This window comes from Aulonocara stuartgranti, assembly GCF_965226115.1.
Source record: "Aulonocara stuartgranti genome assembly, chromosome: 7".
Taxonomy (NCBI): domain Eukaryota; kingdom Metazoa; phylum Chordata; class Actinopteri; order Cichliformes; family Cichlidae; genus Aulonocara; species Aulonocara stuartgranti.
The window spans coordinates 61,423,088-61,445,054 of record NC_138945.1 but is presented as its reverse complement, the minus strand read 5'-3'; the positions used below and the strand labels follow the sequence as shown (position 1 = coordinate 61,445,054).

The 21,967-nt window shown below is 39.0% G+C and overlaps 1 protein-coding gene and 1 long non-coding RNA gene across 2 annotated transcripts; one reads left to right on the top strand and one right to left on the bottom strand.

The window, feature by feature from the left end:
- LOC309711228 lies at nucleotides 1-3,825 on the top strand. The gene is made up of 2 exons (XR_014277910.1): nucleotides 1-346; nucleotides 3,200-3,825. It is a non-coding gene; the product is annotated as an uncharacterized lncRNA (long non-coding RNA).
- A 2,850-nt stretch (nucleotides 3,826-6,675) lies between these two features.
- Nucleotides 6,676-21,587, bottom strand: LOC309710974 (S-adenosylhomocysteine hydrolase-like protein 1). Its single transcript, XM_082540895.1, has 17 exons — nucleotides 21,475-21,587; nucleotides 14,839-14,935; nucleotides 14,328-14,465; nucleotides 14,060-14,160; nucleotides 13,728-13,830; nucleotides 13,543-13,637; nucleotides 11,961-12,067; nucleotides 11,758-11,874; nucleotides 11,485-11,548; nucleotides 11,309-11,397; nucleotides 11,114-11,184; nucleotides 10,896-10,990; nucleotides 10,715-10,813; nucleotides 10,218-10,286; nucleotides 10,025-10,103; nucleotides 9,166-9,286; nucleotides 6,676-9,078 (listed from the first exon to the last, which is right to left on the bottom strand). The coding sequence occupies exons 1-17, from the start codon at nucleotides 21,547-21,549 to the stop codon at nucleotides 9,072-9,074; spliced, it is 1,527 nt and encodes a 508-aa protein (XP_082397021.1). The 5' UTR covers nucleotides 21,550-21,587; the 3' UTR covers nucleotides 6,676-9,071.
- Between the last annotated feature and the right edge of the window lie 380 nt (nucleotides 21,588-21,967).

Sequence of the window (21,967 nt, the reverse complement as noted above, 5' to 3'; positions counted from 1 at the left end):
CATAATGGATTACTATACTGCCACTGAGTTAAGATGCTTACCAACTAATTACCTGTCCACTAGAAAATCCTCTGCTGCCCCAAACCAGCAAGTATCCGCGAGGGAGGGAGACGTGGAGCCCAGGAGAATAATCTGATCCTGTTTGGACTCTGAAGGCTGAAGAAGTACAAAAAAAGTCCATCACATGCTGCCCAGTCGGGAAATTTTGTCACCTTCATTACAGTTTAAAAATATTTTGAAAATATTTTACTCCTGGATTGTTTGAAGGGTGGGTTCAGCGAAGAAGCTTCTTCAGTTTTTCTAACTGATGGGGTTTTGAGCGCTATAAGGATACTACATGATCAAGGTAAGGAGCAATGTCCGGCGCAGGACTTTAATAGGCAGAGTGAAATTTAAAAACAAAACAAAACGGGGAACTATGGTCTGTAGTCAAGTTGAAAATGACAACTTAATGATTTTTCCCTCCAGATTACTGCAAATTTCATGATGTAAAGATGTGAGAATTTTGCATAAAGACACAGTTATAACACAAGGCTCAGTGGACTTAGCTTTCACTGTGGTCTGATTATAAAAACATGAATGCATTTTATTCCATTTATAGAAAATCAGGTTTTTTGGAAATGTGTGACCTAATAATTATTATTGTTCAGTTGTGAGATACAAACTAAAAACAACCAGCTAAACAGAGTAACTTCGGATGTTTTGATCTCTCTCTCTCTCTCTCTGTCTCTCTCTGTCTCTCTCTCTCTCTCTCTCTCTCACTCAAGCTTTTTACAGTATCGATCTCTCCCGGAAACGGGAATATGAGCCCTGCTTTGGGACCCATTGAAAGCATCTCAAAAATCACTTAGCACATCATTCCCTACAGCCAGAATCAATTCGAACAGCAGACCTTCAGACCGTGTTCAGGAAGGCTCTCATGGAGGCCATAAATGCAGTGCCAAGACCTCCCCCCCACCCCAGCTACCCAGTGCTAACATTTAGAGCTCAAAGACAGTGGGTGAACTGGGATAAACAGTCCGATCCAGTAGCCCAGCAGCAGATGGCATAGCTGGATTTACTCACTATCCTGTGAGCTATAAACAAAACAGAGATGAGGGAAGGACACTACTGATTCTGATACAGACTCTGCATGTGACTGCAAAACCACTGGCACCAAAACACAAAACTTCAAAAGGTTAGTGGTAGCTTCGCAGAAAAGACACGGAGGTCCAGTCAGGATTCACAATTGTGCTGTTGCTCTATTGCAGAATAGTCAGACTTCACTTCCTTCTCCTCCTGTTCTGTGTATGGCACTGGTAGAATTCACTGTCACAGCACACTATCAGTGAATTACCATAGGGCCATAAACAGAGTAGAGACAGAACCACACAGCCTACGTTGGTGTCCTCATTCTGATTCTGAAGTTTGTGATTGATGGATCTACTCTCAACCTCACGCCAAGTCTTCTTTGCCCATTTTGGCACTAGCACATTTTTGCTTTGTTTCTCCTCTTTTGAGCAATCATGTGTGGTGCCAATATAGGATGAGACAGACGTGCAGCTTTTCAGATTAAAGGAATCCAAACTTTTTTCTAATGCCTCCTGTGTACTATCTTTGTGCAACAGTGAGAACCACAGAGAGAGGAGAGGGAGGGATGGGGAGGTTGAACTGTGGATCTCATCGATTGGGTCGTCTATCTCAGATGTCGCTGGTTGCCATGGAGGCTTTATCTCTGAGATGTTGCTCCATGTAACAGATCTGGTGGTGGTTACCGGTGCACTCTCCCACAGTGTTTGGCAATGGTAGAACTCACTCTGGTGAGTTGGAAGGATCCGGTGGTTCTAGACTTGCCAACAACTGACTGAGAGCTTTTGCCCATTCACCCTCCACAAGGGGACTCACTGCAGGACAAGGTGCTTGGAAAAGGGCCATAACCTTTTTTTTTTTTTAAATCCTGGTGTCAAAAAAGGTCAGCAGGTTCAGGTGTCGCTTGTGTGAGTGACTGCAGGCGGAGCAGCATGGGGTTAAAACTGATGATCCCCCCCTGAGCGTTCTTGCAGTCTCAGAACACTTTAGAAATCTGCAAGGATGGAGAAAATTTCCAATATTTGGAAGGAACAAGACACAAGGACAAACACTTCTGAAGTCCACCCAGTCTGTCTCTAAACCTCCTGAAGCTGCGATGCTTCTCAGAGTTTTCTTGAACGCGGTTTGTCGATCACAATATCTAACTCTTCTGTAATCTCAGGCCTTAAACACTCAAAGTACGAACCAAAGGACACTTTGATTATCAGGCCATGAGACAATAATCCATGTGCAGACCATTAAGCTTTGAACTGACAATCATTTGCCCTGATTGAGAAATCAGTAGTGCTCATTTGTCTGAAAGGAGCAGCTGTAAATAGCTGTAGCTGCAAATCTGCTAACAGCAGCAGCAGATACAGAAGCTGTGCTGATGGTGCAACCAGATCTTTCTCAGTCAGGAAAGAACTGAAGTGAAGCGGTGCAAAATGATGTTAAACTGAGGCTAGATGCATTTGTTACATTCACAGGGTTGTAACTATCTTTGAGGGCTTGCAATAAAATCCTCAGTTCTACTTTCGGGAAGTTAAAGAGACAAAAGGTGATGCTTACAATCTGCAGTTTAACATACAGTGCACATAGTGATAGTGACGTTTGATATGTACACTTTTTGAGACCTCTACATGTTAAAATAAAGAGTTTATATTTCTGAAATTATGATTTTTTGGGAGACTTCCAAGTAATAATCGAACCTTTATGTAGAGATAGTATGTTTAAACAGTTAAATAAACGTCCAAAACATAAAACAGGTGTTTTACAGCTTGGAAAATTCCAATAAAATGTATCTAAAATCTGTTACGAAATGAAATTTGTCTTTAAATGTTTCCATCATTAAACGTATTATGTAGATTTCAGTGTTTCTATAACGTAAGTATGCAGATGTACAAAAATGATTTAGCTAAACACCTGAATTTGAATAAAAATGAAGTCAAAACTAGGAAGAACACATGGTTTAAGAGTGATGTGGAGAAAAGTGAAAAATCTGTGTTCTTAATTTAACACGTCCATAAAGTAGCTTAAGGTTATACTGAAGTACAGCGCATTCATAAAAGGACAAAACATATAGCTGGCAGGGCTTCATCTGTGCAGCACCGCCGGAGCAATGAGCGGCTGATGTATGTTCATCATGTTTCAGTCCGAATGCCGTGAGAGTCCATTATGGCCGACTGCAGAGGACCTGAGGTTAAGTGGTGCCAGAAGAGAGAGGAAAGAGGGAGGCCGACATGCTGACAGCTGGTACGAGTGATTAGACCGTGCAGTGATGCAGGGAAGGCATCAAAGCTCTTTAGGGAGAATCCCTTAGTGGGAGGACACAATGATACACACACACACACACACACACACACACACACACACACACACACACACACACACACACACAGAGAGGAATGAAATCCTGATACACAACTTCCTGGTTGCTAAAACTGCTTACAAACTCAGCTTACCACATCCAACAGCATAGGCTGCACTGACCATCTGTCTTCTGCAGATGCATCACCAACCAATGGATTATCAGCAGCTCTGCCCTAGGACACACACCCCTCTTTCACACACATACTAACCCCCCTCTGATTTCGAGAGTCTGGTAATACAACAGAATGAGTGGTATCATTAGATTAGATTGGGTGTGGAAGTTATGGAAGGATCTCCTCATTAATCACACGCGCTAATGGCAGTTTAATAGCTGTTGTCTCAACTGCTTCTTTCCGTTGTACATCACTGTGCAGCTCCTCTGTTACAATAAAAGTGTTTTAATCTCAACAGGATGGTAAGTGTTGATTCATTTGAGATTATCTCACAATACAAACGACCAAAAAATGCTTGAGGAAGTCAAAGAAAAGCTGGGATTTGGAAGCAAAACTTGTTTTTCGGGTAAATTTTATTGTTACGTTATCAGAGTATTAGATGCAGCATTGTGAGCTTTAGTCTGCTGCCATAAAGAATCGTATTATATAGTTAAAGAAGTATAGAGGCCATGCACTATAAACACACACGCGTACAAAGAGGAAGACTGGATTACAATAATCCAGGGACTGGGGGTATTTTTAGGACTACATGACCAGAGGCAGACACTTGAGGAAAACAGATAATCACTGTCATATGACCAGCTGGATTTTCTGGATATACAGTTAATTACGTAGTGTCTGCGAGGAACACATGTAGAGCGAATGATGTCAGTACAAAATTATTTTGACTGCCTCAAATTATCTCAGGGAAAGAGGTTGTTAACCCATCTAACTCCCCAGAACTTTAATAACAGAACCAAATAGTGTATTTATTGGTTTTCTGATTCAGCCGATTAATTTAAATTTAAATTCATGCAACCTCATATTGTATTAGTTTACGCCTAACACAGGGGTGTCAAATATTTTACCGGTGCTTTTATAAATGTTATTTTCATACTGAAAAAGGCCTCCCCCGTGGCTATTCATACCACACAAAATTTATTAACTAATAGATAAACAATAAAATGACAGAAAAGGTTTTGTTTTTACACAATCTATTAAAGAAATTTGTATTTTTTACAATGAATCCACATTAAAAAAAATCTGCAAAGCAACAAAATTTTTATGTGTTATAATTACAGGACAGATTGAGCAACAAACTACATATAGTTTATTTATAGTTAAATATGCTATATAAGAACAAGTCCATTTTCCATTAACCTTTCCAGCAATGCTTCTAATTTTGCTGGAAAGCAACATAACCCAACTTTAAGACAGTCTACAGTAAATATTTGCGTTTTATCTTCCAACAAAGGCTTTTGTAAATGGCAGTGCAAATGTTTACATCTCCCATTCGTTATTTCCTCTAGGTCTACACCTGTGGGAATGGGAGGCAGAGCCTTCAACTTTCAGGCCCCTTTTCTATGAAAACCAGCTTCCAATTTGGATTTTGGAGAAATACACCCTCTCTACTTTTAAGATTAATCTTAAAACTTTCCTTTTTAATAAAGCATATAGTTAGGGTGACACTGAATCCTCCCTTAGTTATGTTGCAATAAGTCAGGGCTGCTGGGGGCTTTATATTAGCAAGCCAAAGTGCTCATATGGGGTCTAATTGTTGGGGTTTCTATGTTTCCCATGTTTCCCAAGTACTAAGTAAATTGTTACACTACTCACTACAGTACTTTCTCATTACTCCATAAAATGACCTCAAATGCAATGTCTCATAACTATCACGTAACAATATAAAACTTTAGGCTACAGTCCCACACACTAATACCAACATGAATCCCTATCCTAATGAAGACACACGTACAATCTTTCTTTTAGTATTTACATATGAACGTGAAGGTGTGACAACAAAAGTAAAGATTAAAAAAATCTTTACTTTTGTTTGAACTTATTGTGATTGTTTCTGTCCTGGCAACAGTTTGCCCGTTACCATCACACTTTTGTCCCTTTTCTGGAATAAAAATAAAAGTGCTGTCTATATTTCTGCTCCTGAAAAGCTGTGTCTCTGTACTGCGCCACAATTTTCCTCCTCCAGCATACGAAATGAAAGCATCTGAGTGCAGTGCAACCGTGCAGGAAAAAAAAATGCATGTTTGCTTTATGATTTTTTTTCTATCGACCTGGCGTGCAGATATCTGAAGAATCTTTGTGGCACAAGTAACAACATAAATGCAACTTTAAGGTAATTACTGAATTTAGTAATACATTCCATCAAGTTACAGTACTGCACTTTTACCCTAACCTTTAGCAAAGCCTTCACCTTAAAATTTGGTGATATATGTTATGGGGACTTATTGACCTCACAATGGAGGTAGCCCACATATTGTGACTGTGTGGCTTCATGTCCCCAAAGCACAGTATTAACACACACACACACACACACACACACACACACACACACACACACACACACACACACACACACACACACACACAGGTTTCAGATACTCCATACAAGGATAGCAGCACTGAAGGCTCTGACAGTGACACATTGTTGTGTCCACACATACTATTGCATTTGTTCTGTAGATGCATTTACCAGAAGCGCTAGAGGGCGCTAGTGAGTATGTTGTTCTGGTTGTGGTTTTGAAGAAGAAAAAAGAAAAATAAAGAAAGGAGTCAACTCCGGTAATCCTCTGTTCCTACCTACGTGTGTGTGTAATGCTTGCTGAACTAACACCACACAACACACATACAAGCAGTTAGGACCACAGCTTACCAAACGATAATGTTACTATTCCTCCTCCTAGTGGGTGAAACTCACAGTGCACAGTCTTTGTCAAGCTCTGGCTAAATTGTTAAGCTGGTAGTGCAATCCCTGGCAACTAAAGTGTGAACCCCAAGTTGCTCTCAGATGCATTTTTTTGGTGTGTGAATGTTAAACAGAAAGCACTAGCGTGAAGGGGAAACATGGCTTTTGTGAATGAGGCAGAACCAGCCCATTTACTATATATTTTAATTCTTGGAAACCAGAAGTAGACCTGAATATACAAGGTTGTACACAACTGCAACCGTATCTATCAATACAAATAAGTCAAATAGTGTTCATTAAGTTGTTCTATGGTTTATAAGTTAGAAAGTTCATTGGTGGTTTTGGTGTTTTCAAGTTATAAAGCAGAAATGCAGAAAGAGTAAAATGTATTTTTTATTATAATAATTATTTTATATTTATATGTACAAAAGTCTAACAACTTGCCTGTTAGTTAAAATTAATTTATCTAAATGTTAGAAAAGGATGGGGGTTTTAGGTGATGTGACAAGAGTACGTTTTCAGGTACTCCATTCAGCTGATAGAAAAGCAACTCCGTCCCATTCAGAACAGTTTTTCATTTCCTCCCTCTTGAATTAAGACATCATACTGATTAAATTCTGGTTACTGTGAACAATGTGAAAATCTGGAACAGTGTACAATACATAGGAATACAGAAAAGTCAGTCTTACAGTTTTTTACAGACGCTAGGACACATTTCTCAATACTTAGGTCACGTTTGCAAAACTCCTCACACAGTGAGCACAACAGAAGTCTATGTGGGCTAAACTGAGGACCAGTTATCATTGTTTTGGCACAAAATGCATTCAATGACTACATCTCTCAAATTTCATGAATTATTTTCTCACTCAGACACAACAACTGCCAAAAATCTTTGTACGTACAGGACATTTTGCATGTGCTTACATACTGTTTTCAAAACTGTTAAACTCATGGCCAAAACAATAACACAATGCAAAACTTGAAAAGACAGCAAAATGCAACAGCAATATTTTATTGAAACATATTTTACAGTTTTTCTCAGTCGCTTTGGCGCGTTTCTCAGAACACCATTAACATTTGCACAGCAGTTAGTGCATTTCCCAAAACAATTAGTGCAAACTGCAAAACCTAGTGGATAGCCTGCAAAAGCACGTCACATGCACAGAATTGATTATCCATACCTCAAAAGCAAGTATCCATGTCAATGAAACTGTCAGTGCCATCAAAATGAAAAGTCTTGACACCATCTTTATGAACAAGATAGTCAAATGGCATTGTCATGTTTCCACTATGACAGTTTATAATTTCAGTGTTTCCCATTGCAAAAACAATTGGTGACACCTGAAAATGCTGACGACAGCACTATGGCCTACCTGTACAGCCATCTGAAATGTGCAGTAAAGTCACTGTAGATGTTATGGGAGTCTTGGGAGTAACTGAGACACTGAATACGTACGTTTCACATTTCCATTGTGTAGAAGTGTTTGTAATCCTACAGAATTGTGCAAAAGAAAAATATGCTACAGTCACTTGTTCACTGTAGAATACATGTAAACATAAAATCACCAATTTGGTAGAGCCTCCTCATGAGTGACAGCTGTAATTCACCTGAGATCAATTGTTCAATTTCGGAGACATTTCCAGGAAAAATGATACAGAAAGGTATAGGATTTGCTTGACAGATGGCCAATATTTGGCATGTGATAACTAATTCAACAATTTTGTGTGTGATGACTTAAGCAATGGATGTATGACTATTAGTTTTATTGGGAACGACTATTCAGCATCCATAGGTATGATTACTTTTGACTGACATGACATAAGCAAATGGAAATGTCAGAAAGCAGCAGGGAAATGTATGGAAGCAACTGATTCATGTCCAAAATCATTTGCAGTTTGTTCAGAGAGAGGAGAAATTGCTACTATGATGTGCACAAATGACTGAGTGTTGTGGAGGTTGAACTAATAGTTATGAGAATTTCAATTCTGATCTGAGAAACGCACCAAAGCGACTGAGAAAAACTGTAAATCTAAAAATGCAGTTTAACCAGCCACAGCTGATTCTCATTGTAGATGAACATCTACACAGGTGTTACTCCTTCAATTTTTCAACTCCTTCAATTCTGGCAGCCAGAAGATTCTTTCCTAGGTGTGTTGCCCTAGATGACATGAGATGTGATGTGGATGAGAACCTGTGGCCAAATGGAGAAGACCGAGTAGAATAGCATTACTATTGTATGTGTATCAGTGGATGGTGTGTATACAAATTCTTGTATTTTGGGATTACTTAGTGCAAAAAAAAAAAAAATACAGAAACAAATATTAACGAATTCTGCATGATGTCTGATTCATTCCAGTAACATATATTGAAATTATAAACAGAGATGTGTCCTTGTTTTACACAAGAAAACACTGTGTAATGCTACATGTTGTTAGTGTTTTTTAGGTCATTGTTTTGTGGGTGACAAAGTGTGTTTGTCGGCTGTCAACCTTTGCTAGTGTTCTGGAAGAATGAGTTTATTTGAGACCTGAATGAAGTGTTTTGGTAGTTGTAGTGCATTTTGAATGTGAAATGAACTGCTTTGCCAAGCTGAAGGTCAGTTAGGAGGATTGTGTGAAGAGTTTTGCAAAAGTGACCTAAGTATTGAGAAATGTGTCCTAGCATCTGTAAAAAACTGTAATATGCTGTTGCTTCAGATACACTCTGTAAAGCTTCAGACTGTAGAGGGCGTCAGCGCTCCTGTTTTCACAGCAGCTTTTCTGAAGATCGTCTGTCCGTCAATTTTGTGAGCAAAACATCAATACCTGTTACAACAAAAACAGAAAAAGATCAGAAACATTAAACGTTAAAATGTGTGTTAGTGTTTGTCTATGTGAGAGAGAAGTTTATGCCTGTAATAGTTTGGTTTGAAGGGTCCGTGTTTGCTGATGCCCATGTACTTGGCCTGATCATCTGACAACTCTGTGAGGTGTGCGTCAAATATCGGCAGGTGAAGGCTGGCCACGTATTCATCTGAAAATATGGAGACACAAAGATTATCACACCTTAATTTTCTTCTTGGCTATACTGATAAAACAGGAAAAAGAATAATTAATGACAAAATAAAATTATAATGGTCTATAAAACATTTAATATGATTTTCAGGCTTATGTGCAGCCCTGAGACCCATTACAAATGTATTATGTGAATGTTTTCAAGCTTGAATTTGAGCTTGATTTTGTGTTGGATAGTGCAAAGTGCAAAAAAGTATTTAGACTTTTTTTTTTAACTTAAATTAAATAAAATCCCCTTTAAGTAGCTTAATAATTATCATGCTATATAATATAAAAAACATATTTAAAGTATCTAGTAACACTAAAGTAAATGTAGTCATTATGTAGAATGGCACTTTTCCACAATCAATACTTTATATTATTAGATCATAATTATTAATTCATTTATATGCATTTTAATTTTGTAACTTTTTAATGACTGTATTACAGGTATTCACTTATATAATGTAGATTTCCAATACAAAATGGTAAGTAACTAAAGCTTAGTATCGAGTACAAGATACATTAACAGCTGTGGGATAGAAAGAGAAAGTAATTAAATTAAATTCAGTTTTAATTGTATAGCACCAGATACAACAACAGTCCTCAAGACACTTTATATTAAAAGGTAAAAACCCTACAACCAACATGTGCAAGCACTTGGCAACAGTGGGAGGGAAAAAGTCCTTTTTAAAATGAAGAATGCATTGTAACTTGCCCATCTTTTTTGGCAGCAGGTAGACATCCTTGTTGTATCTTCCTTCTGGGGCATTGTACAGCTCTATGAGAGCCATGGCCTGAAACATAACAGCGAACGTTAACTAAAAGTGACTGCGAGCAGCCTAATGACTGACAGAGCTGCTGTGATGCATTTAGAAAAGAATAACCACTTTGTAAATCTGTTTTCTTACCTGGGTAGCGGCAGTGATGGAGAGGACAAATGAGGGCACGGTAGAGCAGCTCAGATTCAGCAAACGACCCTGAGAGGAAAGTCAATACTAAATGAAAACAAATCACGTAAGAGCGGCTATGATTACAACCATTTGAAATAATATTTCATCCCAATTGAACTGTGGTTTGTATGTACTAAACAGGATAACGTTATGATTAGTGTAGTATGAGCCCCCAGTTTAAAGCACAGCGTACACAAATGCTCTTCCTGTGCTGTCTGATGTTATTATTTACTTTTGGAGGATACACACCTGGTCTTTATATCATAATTGCTGCTTTTCTTTTCTGAATTTCTCTCTATTTTTATCTCAGAATCTCTCAGATTCATCCATCTGTTCCTTATAATACATTAAGAAGAGCGCATATTTCTCTTGCTAAATAAGCAGTGTACTTTAAGGTCACACATTTAAAGTCCTTACATGATTTGGGCCTCATTAGAAGAACAGAGTATCCTCACCTCTGCCAGCAAGACAATTCTCTTGCCATCAGGCCAGATGACGTGATCCACCCGAGGTCTCACATGCACCCACTTCAGATCTAAAGACCGCAGACCAGCCTGAGACATAGGAATCTATAGTTTAACGCCAAATCATTCACATATAGAGGCCTATACACGCACACACAACATGTGTCTTTACCAAATCTATCTCACTGCTGGAGTGTCCCATGTTGCAGACTATGCAGCCATTCTTCATTTTGTCCAGATGTTCTCTCATCACAACATTTTTAATCCCTGCAGAGAAGCAGTGAGTAAAAAAAAAACAAAAAACAGGTGAAAAAAAAAATTAATTAAAAATAATATTTTGATTGTTTTGTTTAAAAAAAAAAGTATTAATCATAGGATGACAGCAGTCACCTGTGCAGGTGATGACCATGTCTATATGTCTGACTATTTCACTCAGTTTAATTACTCTGAAGCCATCCATGCTGAGTGGAGTGGGGGATAAGAGGACAGGGTTAAAACAGTATTTCATCATGTTTTTTTCATGGTGTGGCGTAAGAGGAGGGAACACTTCACATCTTGGTTGATAAAAGCTTCTTCTATTCATACCAGGCCTGAAGGGCACAGATAGGATCCACTTCTGTGACATACACTATAGCACCCAGTGCTTTTAGGGCAGCGCAGCAGCCTTTTCCAACCTACGAGAAAAAGAAATTCAACACAGTCTGGCCGAGTGGCTTAAATGTGGGTTATTTCACGGGGCAAACACTTTATATCCCACTAACCTCGCCATATCCACACACCACCACCTGCTTTCCTCCAAACATGATGTCAGTGGTCCGCTTCAGCCTGGAAGCAGAGTTGATCATGGTCAGTTTGCTGCTATGCTGGTGTTTTTATCTGTTTATTCACTGGCTGGGCCCATGACCTCATTTTAGGTTTGACAGACAGTTTGTCAACCTATATAGATGACAACCGGAAGGAGCGTGTTTGGAGGCGTGGTCCTGCTCCTGAAATTCCGATACATAATCTCCAATAGTCGCAACAGGATTAATTACCCTTCCAGTACAGACTCCTTGCAGAAGTACAGGTTGTCAAACTTCTGTTTGGTCACCGAATCGTTGACATTCATAGCAGGAACAGACAGTCTGCCTGCCTTTGACAGCTGGTACAACCTGAATCAGAGGCACGGAAACACCCACGTGAGCTGCAGATTGACTTTGTAACCTTAAAGTCATTCGAGCTTCGTGTTTACACTCACCGATAGATCCCTGTGATGCTTTCCTCCACAACACCTTTGAGATTCTTAAACAGTTCCGGATACTTCTTATAGATCCAGTCAGTCAAGTCACCACCGTCATCGAGGACCTGGGAATAATAAGAAAAACAAGCTCGAGGCACCTTCATGGAAGCCTTTGTAGATAACACACTGAATTGTAGGTCAAATGGTTCTTGGCCCACATAAACATGAAGCAATAATTTTCAATAAAATGCATCTGAAATATATAAAATCAAAGGTTCATGTACTCAAATAATTATTCATTAAGATTCCAATAAATTCCAATAAATTGCGTTGAAAATTTGAGTGTAAAGGAACAGTTTACCAAGTATTAATTATATTTGAAATACTAACGGTGTTTAAGATCTGAGGCTACAAAAAGTCTTCAAACACGAACAGTATCTTCTGAAATACCACGGAGGATGTGAGTACAAATACACTCCTCCTGAAATGTATGCTTAAATATTACATTAATCTCTCTTAAGAGAATCTGCACATGAAGCTATCAGGTGAAAGCCAACATTTAGGAGAAAGTTAGCTCAAAGAAGTTTATTTTAAGACTCCAGATGAGGCTGCAGGAAAACATAGCTAAGGATATAGAGCTGGAAATGTGCATAATAGACCTGCTTTGAAAAAAACAGGACACATTATGCATACAGTGAGTGAAAATAATTATTCAACCTCTTGTTGAATTTGTAAGTTTGCTCACTTAGAAATAAATGAACAGTGTTTAATTTTCATGGTAATTTCATTTTACTGGAGAGAGACCGAATATCAATAAAAGATCAAGAAAAAATAACAAAAAACCCCACACTGAGTGAAATGATCCCCTACAACCCTGCTGTAATTCATGCTGGTTGTGAGTCCATATAGCACACAGATTATAATCAATCAATTACAGATAATTCTGATCTTAAGAAGTATCTGCACAAGTCTGGAATGGCCTACAAGTCCATCAGCAAGAAGCGCGGTTCGAAGACAACAACTGCTGGCTTGATTATTCGAAAGTGGAAGAAATATAAAATGATCACTAGTTGCTCTCGGTTTGGAGCTCCACGTGAGATCTTGCCTCATGAGGTGAGATAATTGAAAAAGGTGGTGAATCATCACAAAATTATATCGGAGGAACTTGTTAGTGATCTGAAGTTAGTAGGAACCACACTCACCAAAAACACCATTGGTAACACACTATGGGGTAATGGACTAAAATCTTGCAGTGCCTGCAATGGTCCTCGTGTTCAAGAAGCCACATGTGCAGGCCTGTCTTTTTAAACGATACAGAAACGTGCTGTGGTGTACACAGCTGGTAACCAGCTACAAGAAACACTTTACCACTGTGTTTGCCAACAAAGGGTTCTCCACCAAGTACCAAATCTCATCTTGGTTATGAAATACTTATTTCACTCAATGACATGCAAATCAGTTTATAACTTGTATGTATTGTGTTTTTTCTGGTTCATTTTTGGTTGCTAGCCTGTCTCTCTCCATCAAAATGAAACTACCATAAGAACTGTGTACTTCTAGGGGAAGCTATGTGACGTGTAAGCAGAGTCGATCATCATACCATGTTGGGCTGCCAGGTCTCAGTGCCGACACAATGGTCAATACACCACCAGAACTCATCCTCCGATTCTCCTCTCCACGCAAACACTGAGATGCCTGAGAAGGGAAGTGGCATGAAAAATGTGTGATGGTCAAAAAAGTAAGAGGGAGGAAGAGTAAAACCAGGAGCTTGTGCAGAAGCTGTACCTGCTTTAACCAGAGCAGCCGCCACAGCATTCTGAGTCGAGAAAATGTTACAAGCCGCCCAGCGACACTGCGCCCCCAACGCAGCCAGAGTCTCAATCAGCACCTGCAGGACACCATAAACACACAGAGGCCGGTTCTAGACACTGAAGTAGTGCTAATGCAGAATTATATGATGCACTGTGGATAATATGCAATATAGAAATAAAATAAAATCTAAATAGTGATATTCTTCTCTTTATTTAAAGAAACAAACCAGATCTGTATTTGGCACTTTGTAAATCTCTGTCAGTGCTTGTTTCTTTATTTGACAGCAGTGTGTGTGTTGAACTGACCGCTGTCTGTGCAGTGATGTGTGTGCAGCCCACTACTTTGGCTCCAGCCAGCGGTTTCTCCCCACCTGCCCTTTTCCTCAGGTTCATCAGAGCTGGCATTTCTAAATATCACAGATGAGAATCAAGACACAAAAACCAGGACAGTCTTAGATCCTCCTCTTGTGCATTTCTCTACAGAGCCTCTTTAGATGGGCAGTAACATTCATTTTACTGTTATATTGTAACTTCTGCATAAACTGTGGTTTGAAGGCCGTTGGTACTGGCGTACCTTGCTCTGCCATTTCTATTTCTTTGCGTCCAAAATCAGCCTGACTGATGTTTTTGATGCAGAAGTCAGACGGGCCTTTGGTGGATTTCTGAAGCTTGTCTCGAGGAGAAGACTCATCATCAGAGGTGTCACTGTGCACTGCAACACATAATTTAGACTATGTGAGACAAATCATCTGGCTGACACATGAAGGAGTATTACAGAAACACATGATTCTTTGGCTCAGGTTTTCCAGCCTTTATCTTGTTGATAACTAGGTGATTCTTTTCTCTGATCTCTTTGAAGTCTGCACATACTCTGGCAGTGACTGACATTTTTGAGAAAGGCTCATGGAGCAGATTAGGACCAAATTAATGAGACCTAATTCTGCAGAAGACTTTTCACTTTAATTAAGGTTTGGCCTACAGGTTAATCCTCAGTTTGCGATGCTGGGATCAAAAAAACAGCTCAGTTTATATATCAGAGACATGTGATTAGACTTCACAGCGAGTCTGTTTTCATGTTTCCATACCTGAAGCGAAGCTATCCGTAGATGACTGAGACATGGACCGAACAGTCCTTGTGGGAGGTCTGTTGAATTCTTGCTTCTGGCCAGTGAACGGTATTTGCTGAAGAATCATAAAAGGAAATCACAGACAGGCTCAAAAAGACAGATACCAAATATTTCAGTTTTACCTCTCAGCAGGTCACAAAGGTTTTTTCCTCTCTGTTTGAAGCAGATAGATGCGGCAGTCAAAGCAGATACATTTGCTCATAAAACACCAACTTTCTTTTAACTCTCTTCTCACAGCCTATCTGTGTCATTAATCTTTCTATTTCTCTCTTTTATCTCTGTATCTGTTGCAATCTCACCATCCAGTGTGGCTGTTTGAAGGCTGGGCTGCTGCCACAGGAATCCCACTTGGCCATGTCTGCTCCCTGGCTGCACGCGTAGACTTAAACCTACAGCTCAGCCTTACTGAAGGCTCACCACCTGTCTTCAGCTTTTCTGTGGATGGCAGATTTTTTTTTCTGCTTTTGTTCTTTCTCTTACATATGTGCACACCCACCAAGACCAACACGCCCACACGCTGACCTCAAGTGTTTGAAGCTTTGCATTTAAGATATCATTTGATTGCATTCTGGAAAATGTAACATATTTCTGTTTTTTGCAAACTTGATCCTTAATAAGCCTCAAATGGGAACATTAGCACCTTGTGAGATGCATTACAGGAAAGGAGAGGGTGCTTATTTTTTGTAATGTAAAAAATACAGTAACATATAGCTCCTAAAGTAATGGGGGTTTGACTAACTTGTTTCAATTCTGTTATTAGCTGTCATAACTCGTCAGCTGCTTTCAAACCCCACAGAAGGAGAAAACAACAACTGTGAGCAAAAAAGAAGAAAAAAGCAAGAAACTGCACTCATGGCTGAAACACAGCAGTCATGCAACTAAAAACAACAAGACAGAAGCGATTAACACATATGTTTGAGGCTTTTTTATGACACAAAGCAAAGCAATGAAAAAGATATTATGCATGGAAAAGGTGTCTGCCTTCAGGAAAGCTTAGTGAAGCACGAGTTCAGGTTTCTAATCTCATCTCAGAACACCTACAGTGTTATGCAGAATTGATTTGGTTTGCCATGTATTTAATGATGGTAGCCTATGGTTTTTATATTGCACATTTAAAAAAGCATTGGTCTGGGTTTACGTTCCTGAAAAAATCTTTCTTTTCATTACATGTGATACAGTTTAATTCCAGGTATCTTTAAGTCCAGGCAGGGTAATATTTTTTAAATCCCCCAACTTAACCACACATTTAAACTAGACCGAGGGTGCAAGAAGAAATCTAGAATCCAAATAAATTTTATAATGGCATAAAATACTAAGTCAGGGCAGGCAGTCATGGAAAGAGACTGGACACCCTGAGGTCCATTAAACTAAAGTAAGAGAGACAGACAGACAGGCAGATTATCGATCTCACAAGGGAAATTACTGAGGAAACTACAGGAGCTGCTGTGACAGACTGTCCACTCTCACGATGCCACTCCTCTACACGTCAAATTCTTCAATGAATGAAATACAGTCCACATACATGAACATTTATTTCATAAACCTGCTGATTTAAAACAGCCCAGCATTGTCAAGTTCCTGGTCTGTTGACCCAGCGTTTTGAGTTTTAGTTTATTTGGATGTTATGTTTAAGTTCTTTAGTGTAGCTAAGTTCATTTGTTTATTAGATTCCCTTTGTGTTTTCTACCCCTGTATTTAAGTTTCCCTCTCCCTTTATGTGTTTCATGCTGCGTGTCTTATGTTGTCAAGTTTATATTGTCATGTCTGCGTCTCATGTCTCCTGTTTTATTTTGAAGGTCTGTGTCCTATGTCAGTGTAGTCAGATTTGCTTCCTTTGTCTCATTATGTCAGACTAGTGTCAGCTGTTTCCCCATGTGTGTATTTAGTCGACGTGTTTCTGTTCATTCTTTGTCAGGTCGTCTGTTGTTCACGTCACGTTCTCCACACCATGTTTCCAAGTTTCATGTCCAGGTTTTTTTTTGTTGTTTGTTTTAGTTTGTTCACTCCATACAGTCTGCCTCCGCCAGACTGTGACAAGCATGCCTCATTTAAATACTTTGTTTGGCAAAGGTCTCTTGTCAACATTAACAACATTAGTAAACTTTGCTGATCTGGTTTAAATATACACTTTATGGGCAACAGTACTGGGTCACGCCTCATAATCTCTGAAATTAGGTATATAAAATCCAGCACCTAGCCGTGCGCTCTGCCTGTGCAAACATTTATAAAAGCATGAATTGTTCTTAAGAGCTTGCTAAATTAGGGTGTGGTACTGTAACAGGATGCCACCATTGCAACAAGTCAGTTTGTGAAATTTCCTCCCGCTGAGATATCCCACAAGTGGTATTATTGGAAAGTGGAAGTGTTTAGAGACCACAGCAACTGAGCCATGAAGTGCCATGAAGTGCCAGACCAAGTAAAGACACTCTAATGAATGGTGTGAAAGAGAAACCAAACACAGGTCTCTGAAGCGGACAACAAAAGAAAAACAAAGGACGAGCTTTGTTACATAAGGGGCAGCAAGCCCAACCAAGTGGCAACCAGAGATCCACCCAGGGAACACAAGTAGGACACAGGACGAGTATGCAGATGCTAAAACACTGATTCAGAACTGTGGGTTTTGTGGTTTTTAACTTTGAATTAACCCTTTGAGGTCAACACCAAGAAAAAACAATGGATTTTTTTTTGTTTGCATTTCTTATTGATTTGGGTGAGTAATAACCACAATCAATATATATATTTTTTCAATAGACCCTGTAGTTTTTAAAATATTGATCTCTAACGGTTGAGATGTCACGTAATGGTAAAAGTATGAAATGTCATACAAATACATTAGATAATACAATTATAAAAAAAAGGCCAAATTATAATTAAATTGATAACAAAAACTATCCAGGGCATTGGATACAGTTTATTTCTAGTAGCATGCCAGTGAACATTGCTGTTTTCATTCCATCAAAGGAAAGTATTATATCAAACAACAAAATACATCGTTTTTTTAGTCTGCAAATGTGAAAAATGTGCTGCAGCACAAAATACTCCCATTCAGGCCATTTCTGATTGAATGCTACTGTGCAAAATCAAAATCAAATAAAAACAGTGCAAATCAAGCACACCTGCTCATGGTTTTGGTCGTCGGGGTCTTAGGGTGTAGCATTGATTCTGTGGTCTTGGAGAGCTGAATCATGGTCCTCCAACTCTAGATGCTGGCTTGTTAACTTGGTTCAGACACAGCCAGGTGGAAACCTTTTGAGAGCCATCGGTTTCTGGTCCAGTAGGGCACAGTCCCTCTTGTAGACCAGGTATTCAAGTCAAGGATGTATCCGAACAGTGGAATATGCCATCTCCTTAACTTGTAACTTATAACTTGTCTTATACAGGTGTAATATCATATCAGAAAGCTTAATTCTTCCCATATGCTAATTATATACAGGGATGAGTGATGGGCATTGGTCTTTGCATTGGGCTCTTTGCTCCACCGTTTGACCAATGAAAGAGGCATGAACCCACAGGCATTGTTTAGAAGGTTAACACATTTCTTGTCAAACCATTTTATTGCAATCATGGTAAAATGGTAAATGTCCTGTATTTGAATAGTGCTTTACTAGTCCCTAAGGACCCCAAAGCGCTTTACACAACCAGTCATCCACCCATTCACACACACATTCACACACTGGTGATGGCAAGCTACATTGTAGCCACAGCCGCCCTGGGGCGCACTGACAGAGGCGAGGCTGCCGGACACTGGCGCCACCGGGCCCTCTGACCACCACCACCACAATCAGACCTTCATCAGACCTGTAATAACAGGTTCCATGGCCCTTCTTCAACAGGTCTTTGTCTGCCATCAGGGGAGCTCCACCGGTGCAGTTTGGTCATACATGACCAAAACTGAGTATACATGAGTATCATGCCACAGGACTATGTGATTTTTAGCCATATAATTGTTTAACGTCCATATAGTACTTGTTAAACATGAAATTATAATTTTGAGAACTTAGTAATATTAATTTACCAGATACTGTAATTTGGTTAAAAGGTAATCAGTTGTGATATTTGTGATTTCCACATGTTAGTCTTGATTTTTACAATATTTAATAATATTAACTCAGAAAGTTACAAAAATGACTTACTGAGGAAATTATTTCAGCATATTCTTGCTGTGCTAACACTTAATGTGATTTATCAATAGCAATGGATAAAGAAAATGGGTCTAGTGGTAAATTTAAAAAAATTTATTAAACATTTAATTTCACTTTTTTAATGCTGTCAAGTGAAATACATCTGTTTAGTAAGTCCTCTAACACTGTCATATAAGAAAAAATTATATCTTCCTATCTTAGTTTCATCAAAAACACTCAAAATATGTTGGATGTTTTTTTGTTTCTGACTTCCTGGTTGGGAGGGGTATAAGAAGAGCCAACAGTTTCCATTCACAGTGCCTTCTGGTGGACTTTTTTGGCATTACAGATGTAAACCAATTGGTAGAAAAGACTCAACATGGTAGGTCAATTTCAGCAAAAGCCTCAGTTAGATAGGGCCTGAAAATGTGCTCTACCAATTGGTTGAGCAGAACGCTAAAGGGTTTGATATTAAATATTTTCTGTTTGGTTACAGTTTTAGTAACACTATTAAAGTTAAATTTAGTTCAGGGGTTTTTTCTTTGTTTAGAATTTTTAGTGGGTGGTTCAAGTTTTCATTTCTGTGATGAATTTCTTGTGATGTTCATATTTTCTTTTGCCTTGGCCTCTGTTTTATTTTATGGTTTCTAGTCTTGTGTTTAGAGTGATATGTGTTACTTTGTGTTTTACTTTGTAATTCTCCTATAGTCTCTCGTATCTTGTTAAGTATTTGTAAAGTAAAAAAGTCAAGTAAAATCTTATCTATATAGCACCTTTCAAGATAAAAATCACAAAGTGCTTCACAGGAGCTAAAACATAAAGATAAAAATCAACCAAAAGCAAGTTAAAAAACATGAGAGTTAGGTGTTAGGAGTTTCTCTGTCATGTTACCTCCTGTTGTATTTTGATAGTCATTTGTCTCTTGTGGCCTGTTTTCAGTTTGGCTCCTGGTCTAGTTCAGCTGTGTTTTGTTACCCACTCTGCCGCACTTACCTACTATGTATATAACTGCAAGATAATAATTGCACTGCAAGGCACTACATGTCTTGGAGTATGGGAGAAGCTGGAGTGCTCCTGACCCAGGACCTTGCTTTGAGGCAACAGTGCAAACCACCACACCATTGTGCTGTTGCAATAGCTCCCTCAGTATAAGTGAATGTGTATATGCACTGATATATCATTAAATTCACAGTAAAAACTAACACAACTGTGCACTTGTGTCTTCAAGACAGCTGTGGCGGACGATGGGCAGTAAGGGCGGATTATGACAGCACATGTCAGTTTGATGACAACATTATTGTATGGTGCTGTTTGCCAGGCACTGCAGGGTATAACGAGGCTTTCAGTCTGTTCAACTTGTCTTAAAATGTGCCTCTGGAGCTCAGGAAGATTTTGAACTTTGCTATGAATTCTTTGGATTTTTATCCTTCACCTAAATAAAGGTTTTGTTGTTTCTTGAAGTTTGCCTTGAGATTTCAGCATTTGATTAAAGACAAGACATAGGAGACAATTAACTAGCAAAATAAAACAGGCAGTGAACATCGATAAGAAACTTGAACAAACTGTACAAGAAAAGACACATGAGGATGAGATGGAAGTAAACTCTATAGCAGACTGGGATTAAAGCATAATCAGAGCTGAATTGTCTAAAACACGAGTAACTAAACTCCACAACTCCTAACCTTGACCTAAAATATGACATGCTGAAATAAACATGAAACTAACAGGAATCAAAAAGCAGCCTAGCAGTAAAAGGCATAAAGGAAACTAGAATTTAAGACGAAACACAGATAACAGAAGTCCACAGCAAATCCCACAGACCGTGACAGTCACAGAGCAGGATCACTGCTCTACTGAGGCACATAGTGTGTCAACAACTGCAGAGTTCAAACCTCCCCAGGCATTAACATCACCATAAAAACTGACCAAGCACTTCCTGTAAGTGGCCCAGGGCTTTTGTACATGGGGTGTAGTAATACCAGGTACAAACAAAAATAAATTATATTAAAAAGTCACCAATAAATATAAATAAAGCTGTATTTTAAAGTCTGGGGGCTTTTTTTTTAAACACATGGTTATAAGAAAACCTTGTGTTTCGTAAAATCACTTAAATACCGCCTTCCAAAAATAGCTGCCACTTACACAAGCCACCAATCATTAACACAAAAGCTATTAACCTTTGACTTGGAGCAGTGTGAAAGTTAACTTAATGAGGTACAGGTGGACATTCAAATTCAAAGCAGCTACTGCACAGATACTCTTCAAATAAATCTCAGAATTACATCTTAATGTGTAAAATATCTCTCTCTTTGTGTCCAACCACACATTTCCTCTATGCCAGTGCAATCGACAAAGACCAACATAACCAATGTAATGTTGCTTAAACCCTCTAATCTTAAAAAAGCTTGAATTGTAATTACACATCAAGTCCTCGACTCGCTGCCCTCTGTAAAAGAAAGAAAAGTTGTGATACCTTGATACAGATGGACTGCACCGCCTCCTCCCTCTTGCCCTTAGATATATTCACTAGATTATACGCTTTCTTCATGCTAGCACAGTGACTCTCATGAACCCTGCAGAGCTGCAAGCCGATGTTGTTCAAGTGACGCTTGATGCCACTCCCTCACCAAACAGGTGACAAAAGAAGGTGGAAGTGAGAAATGTGACCTCTGTGAGGCTTTCTGTGTGTGATTCTGAGAAAATACAGACAGCAGGAACTACAAAGATGAAGAGCGAGATTTAAGGAAAGAAAATCTCAGTTGAGTGCTTTTTGAGGCCACAGATGAAAATAGTTTAAAATAAACAGACAGCAGGGAGGTGACAGTTTTGCAACGTAATGACAGTTATTGCAACATAAAGAAAAACGACAGAAGAACTGGTCACGAGGAAAGAACATTATTCTTAACAAAAGGGTTACAGAGGTAAGCATGAGAGGCCATGTGACAATAGAGCATGAATTCATTGTT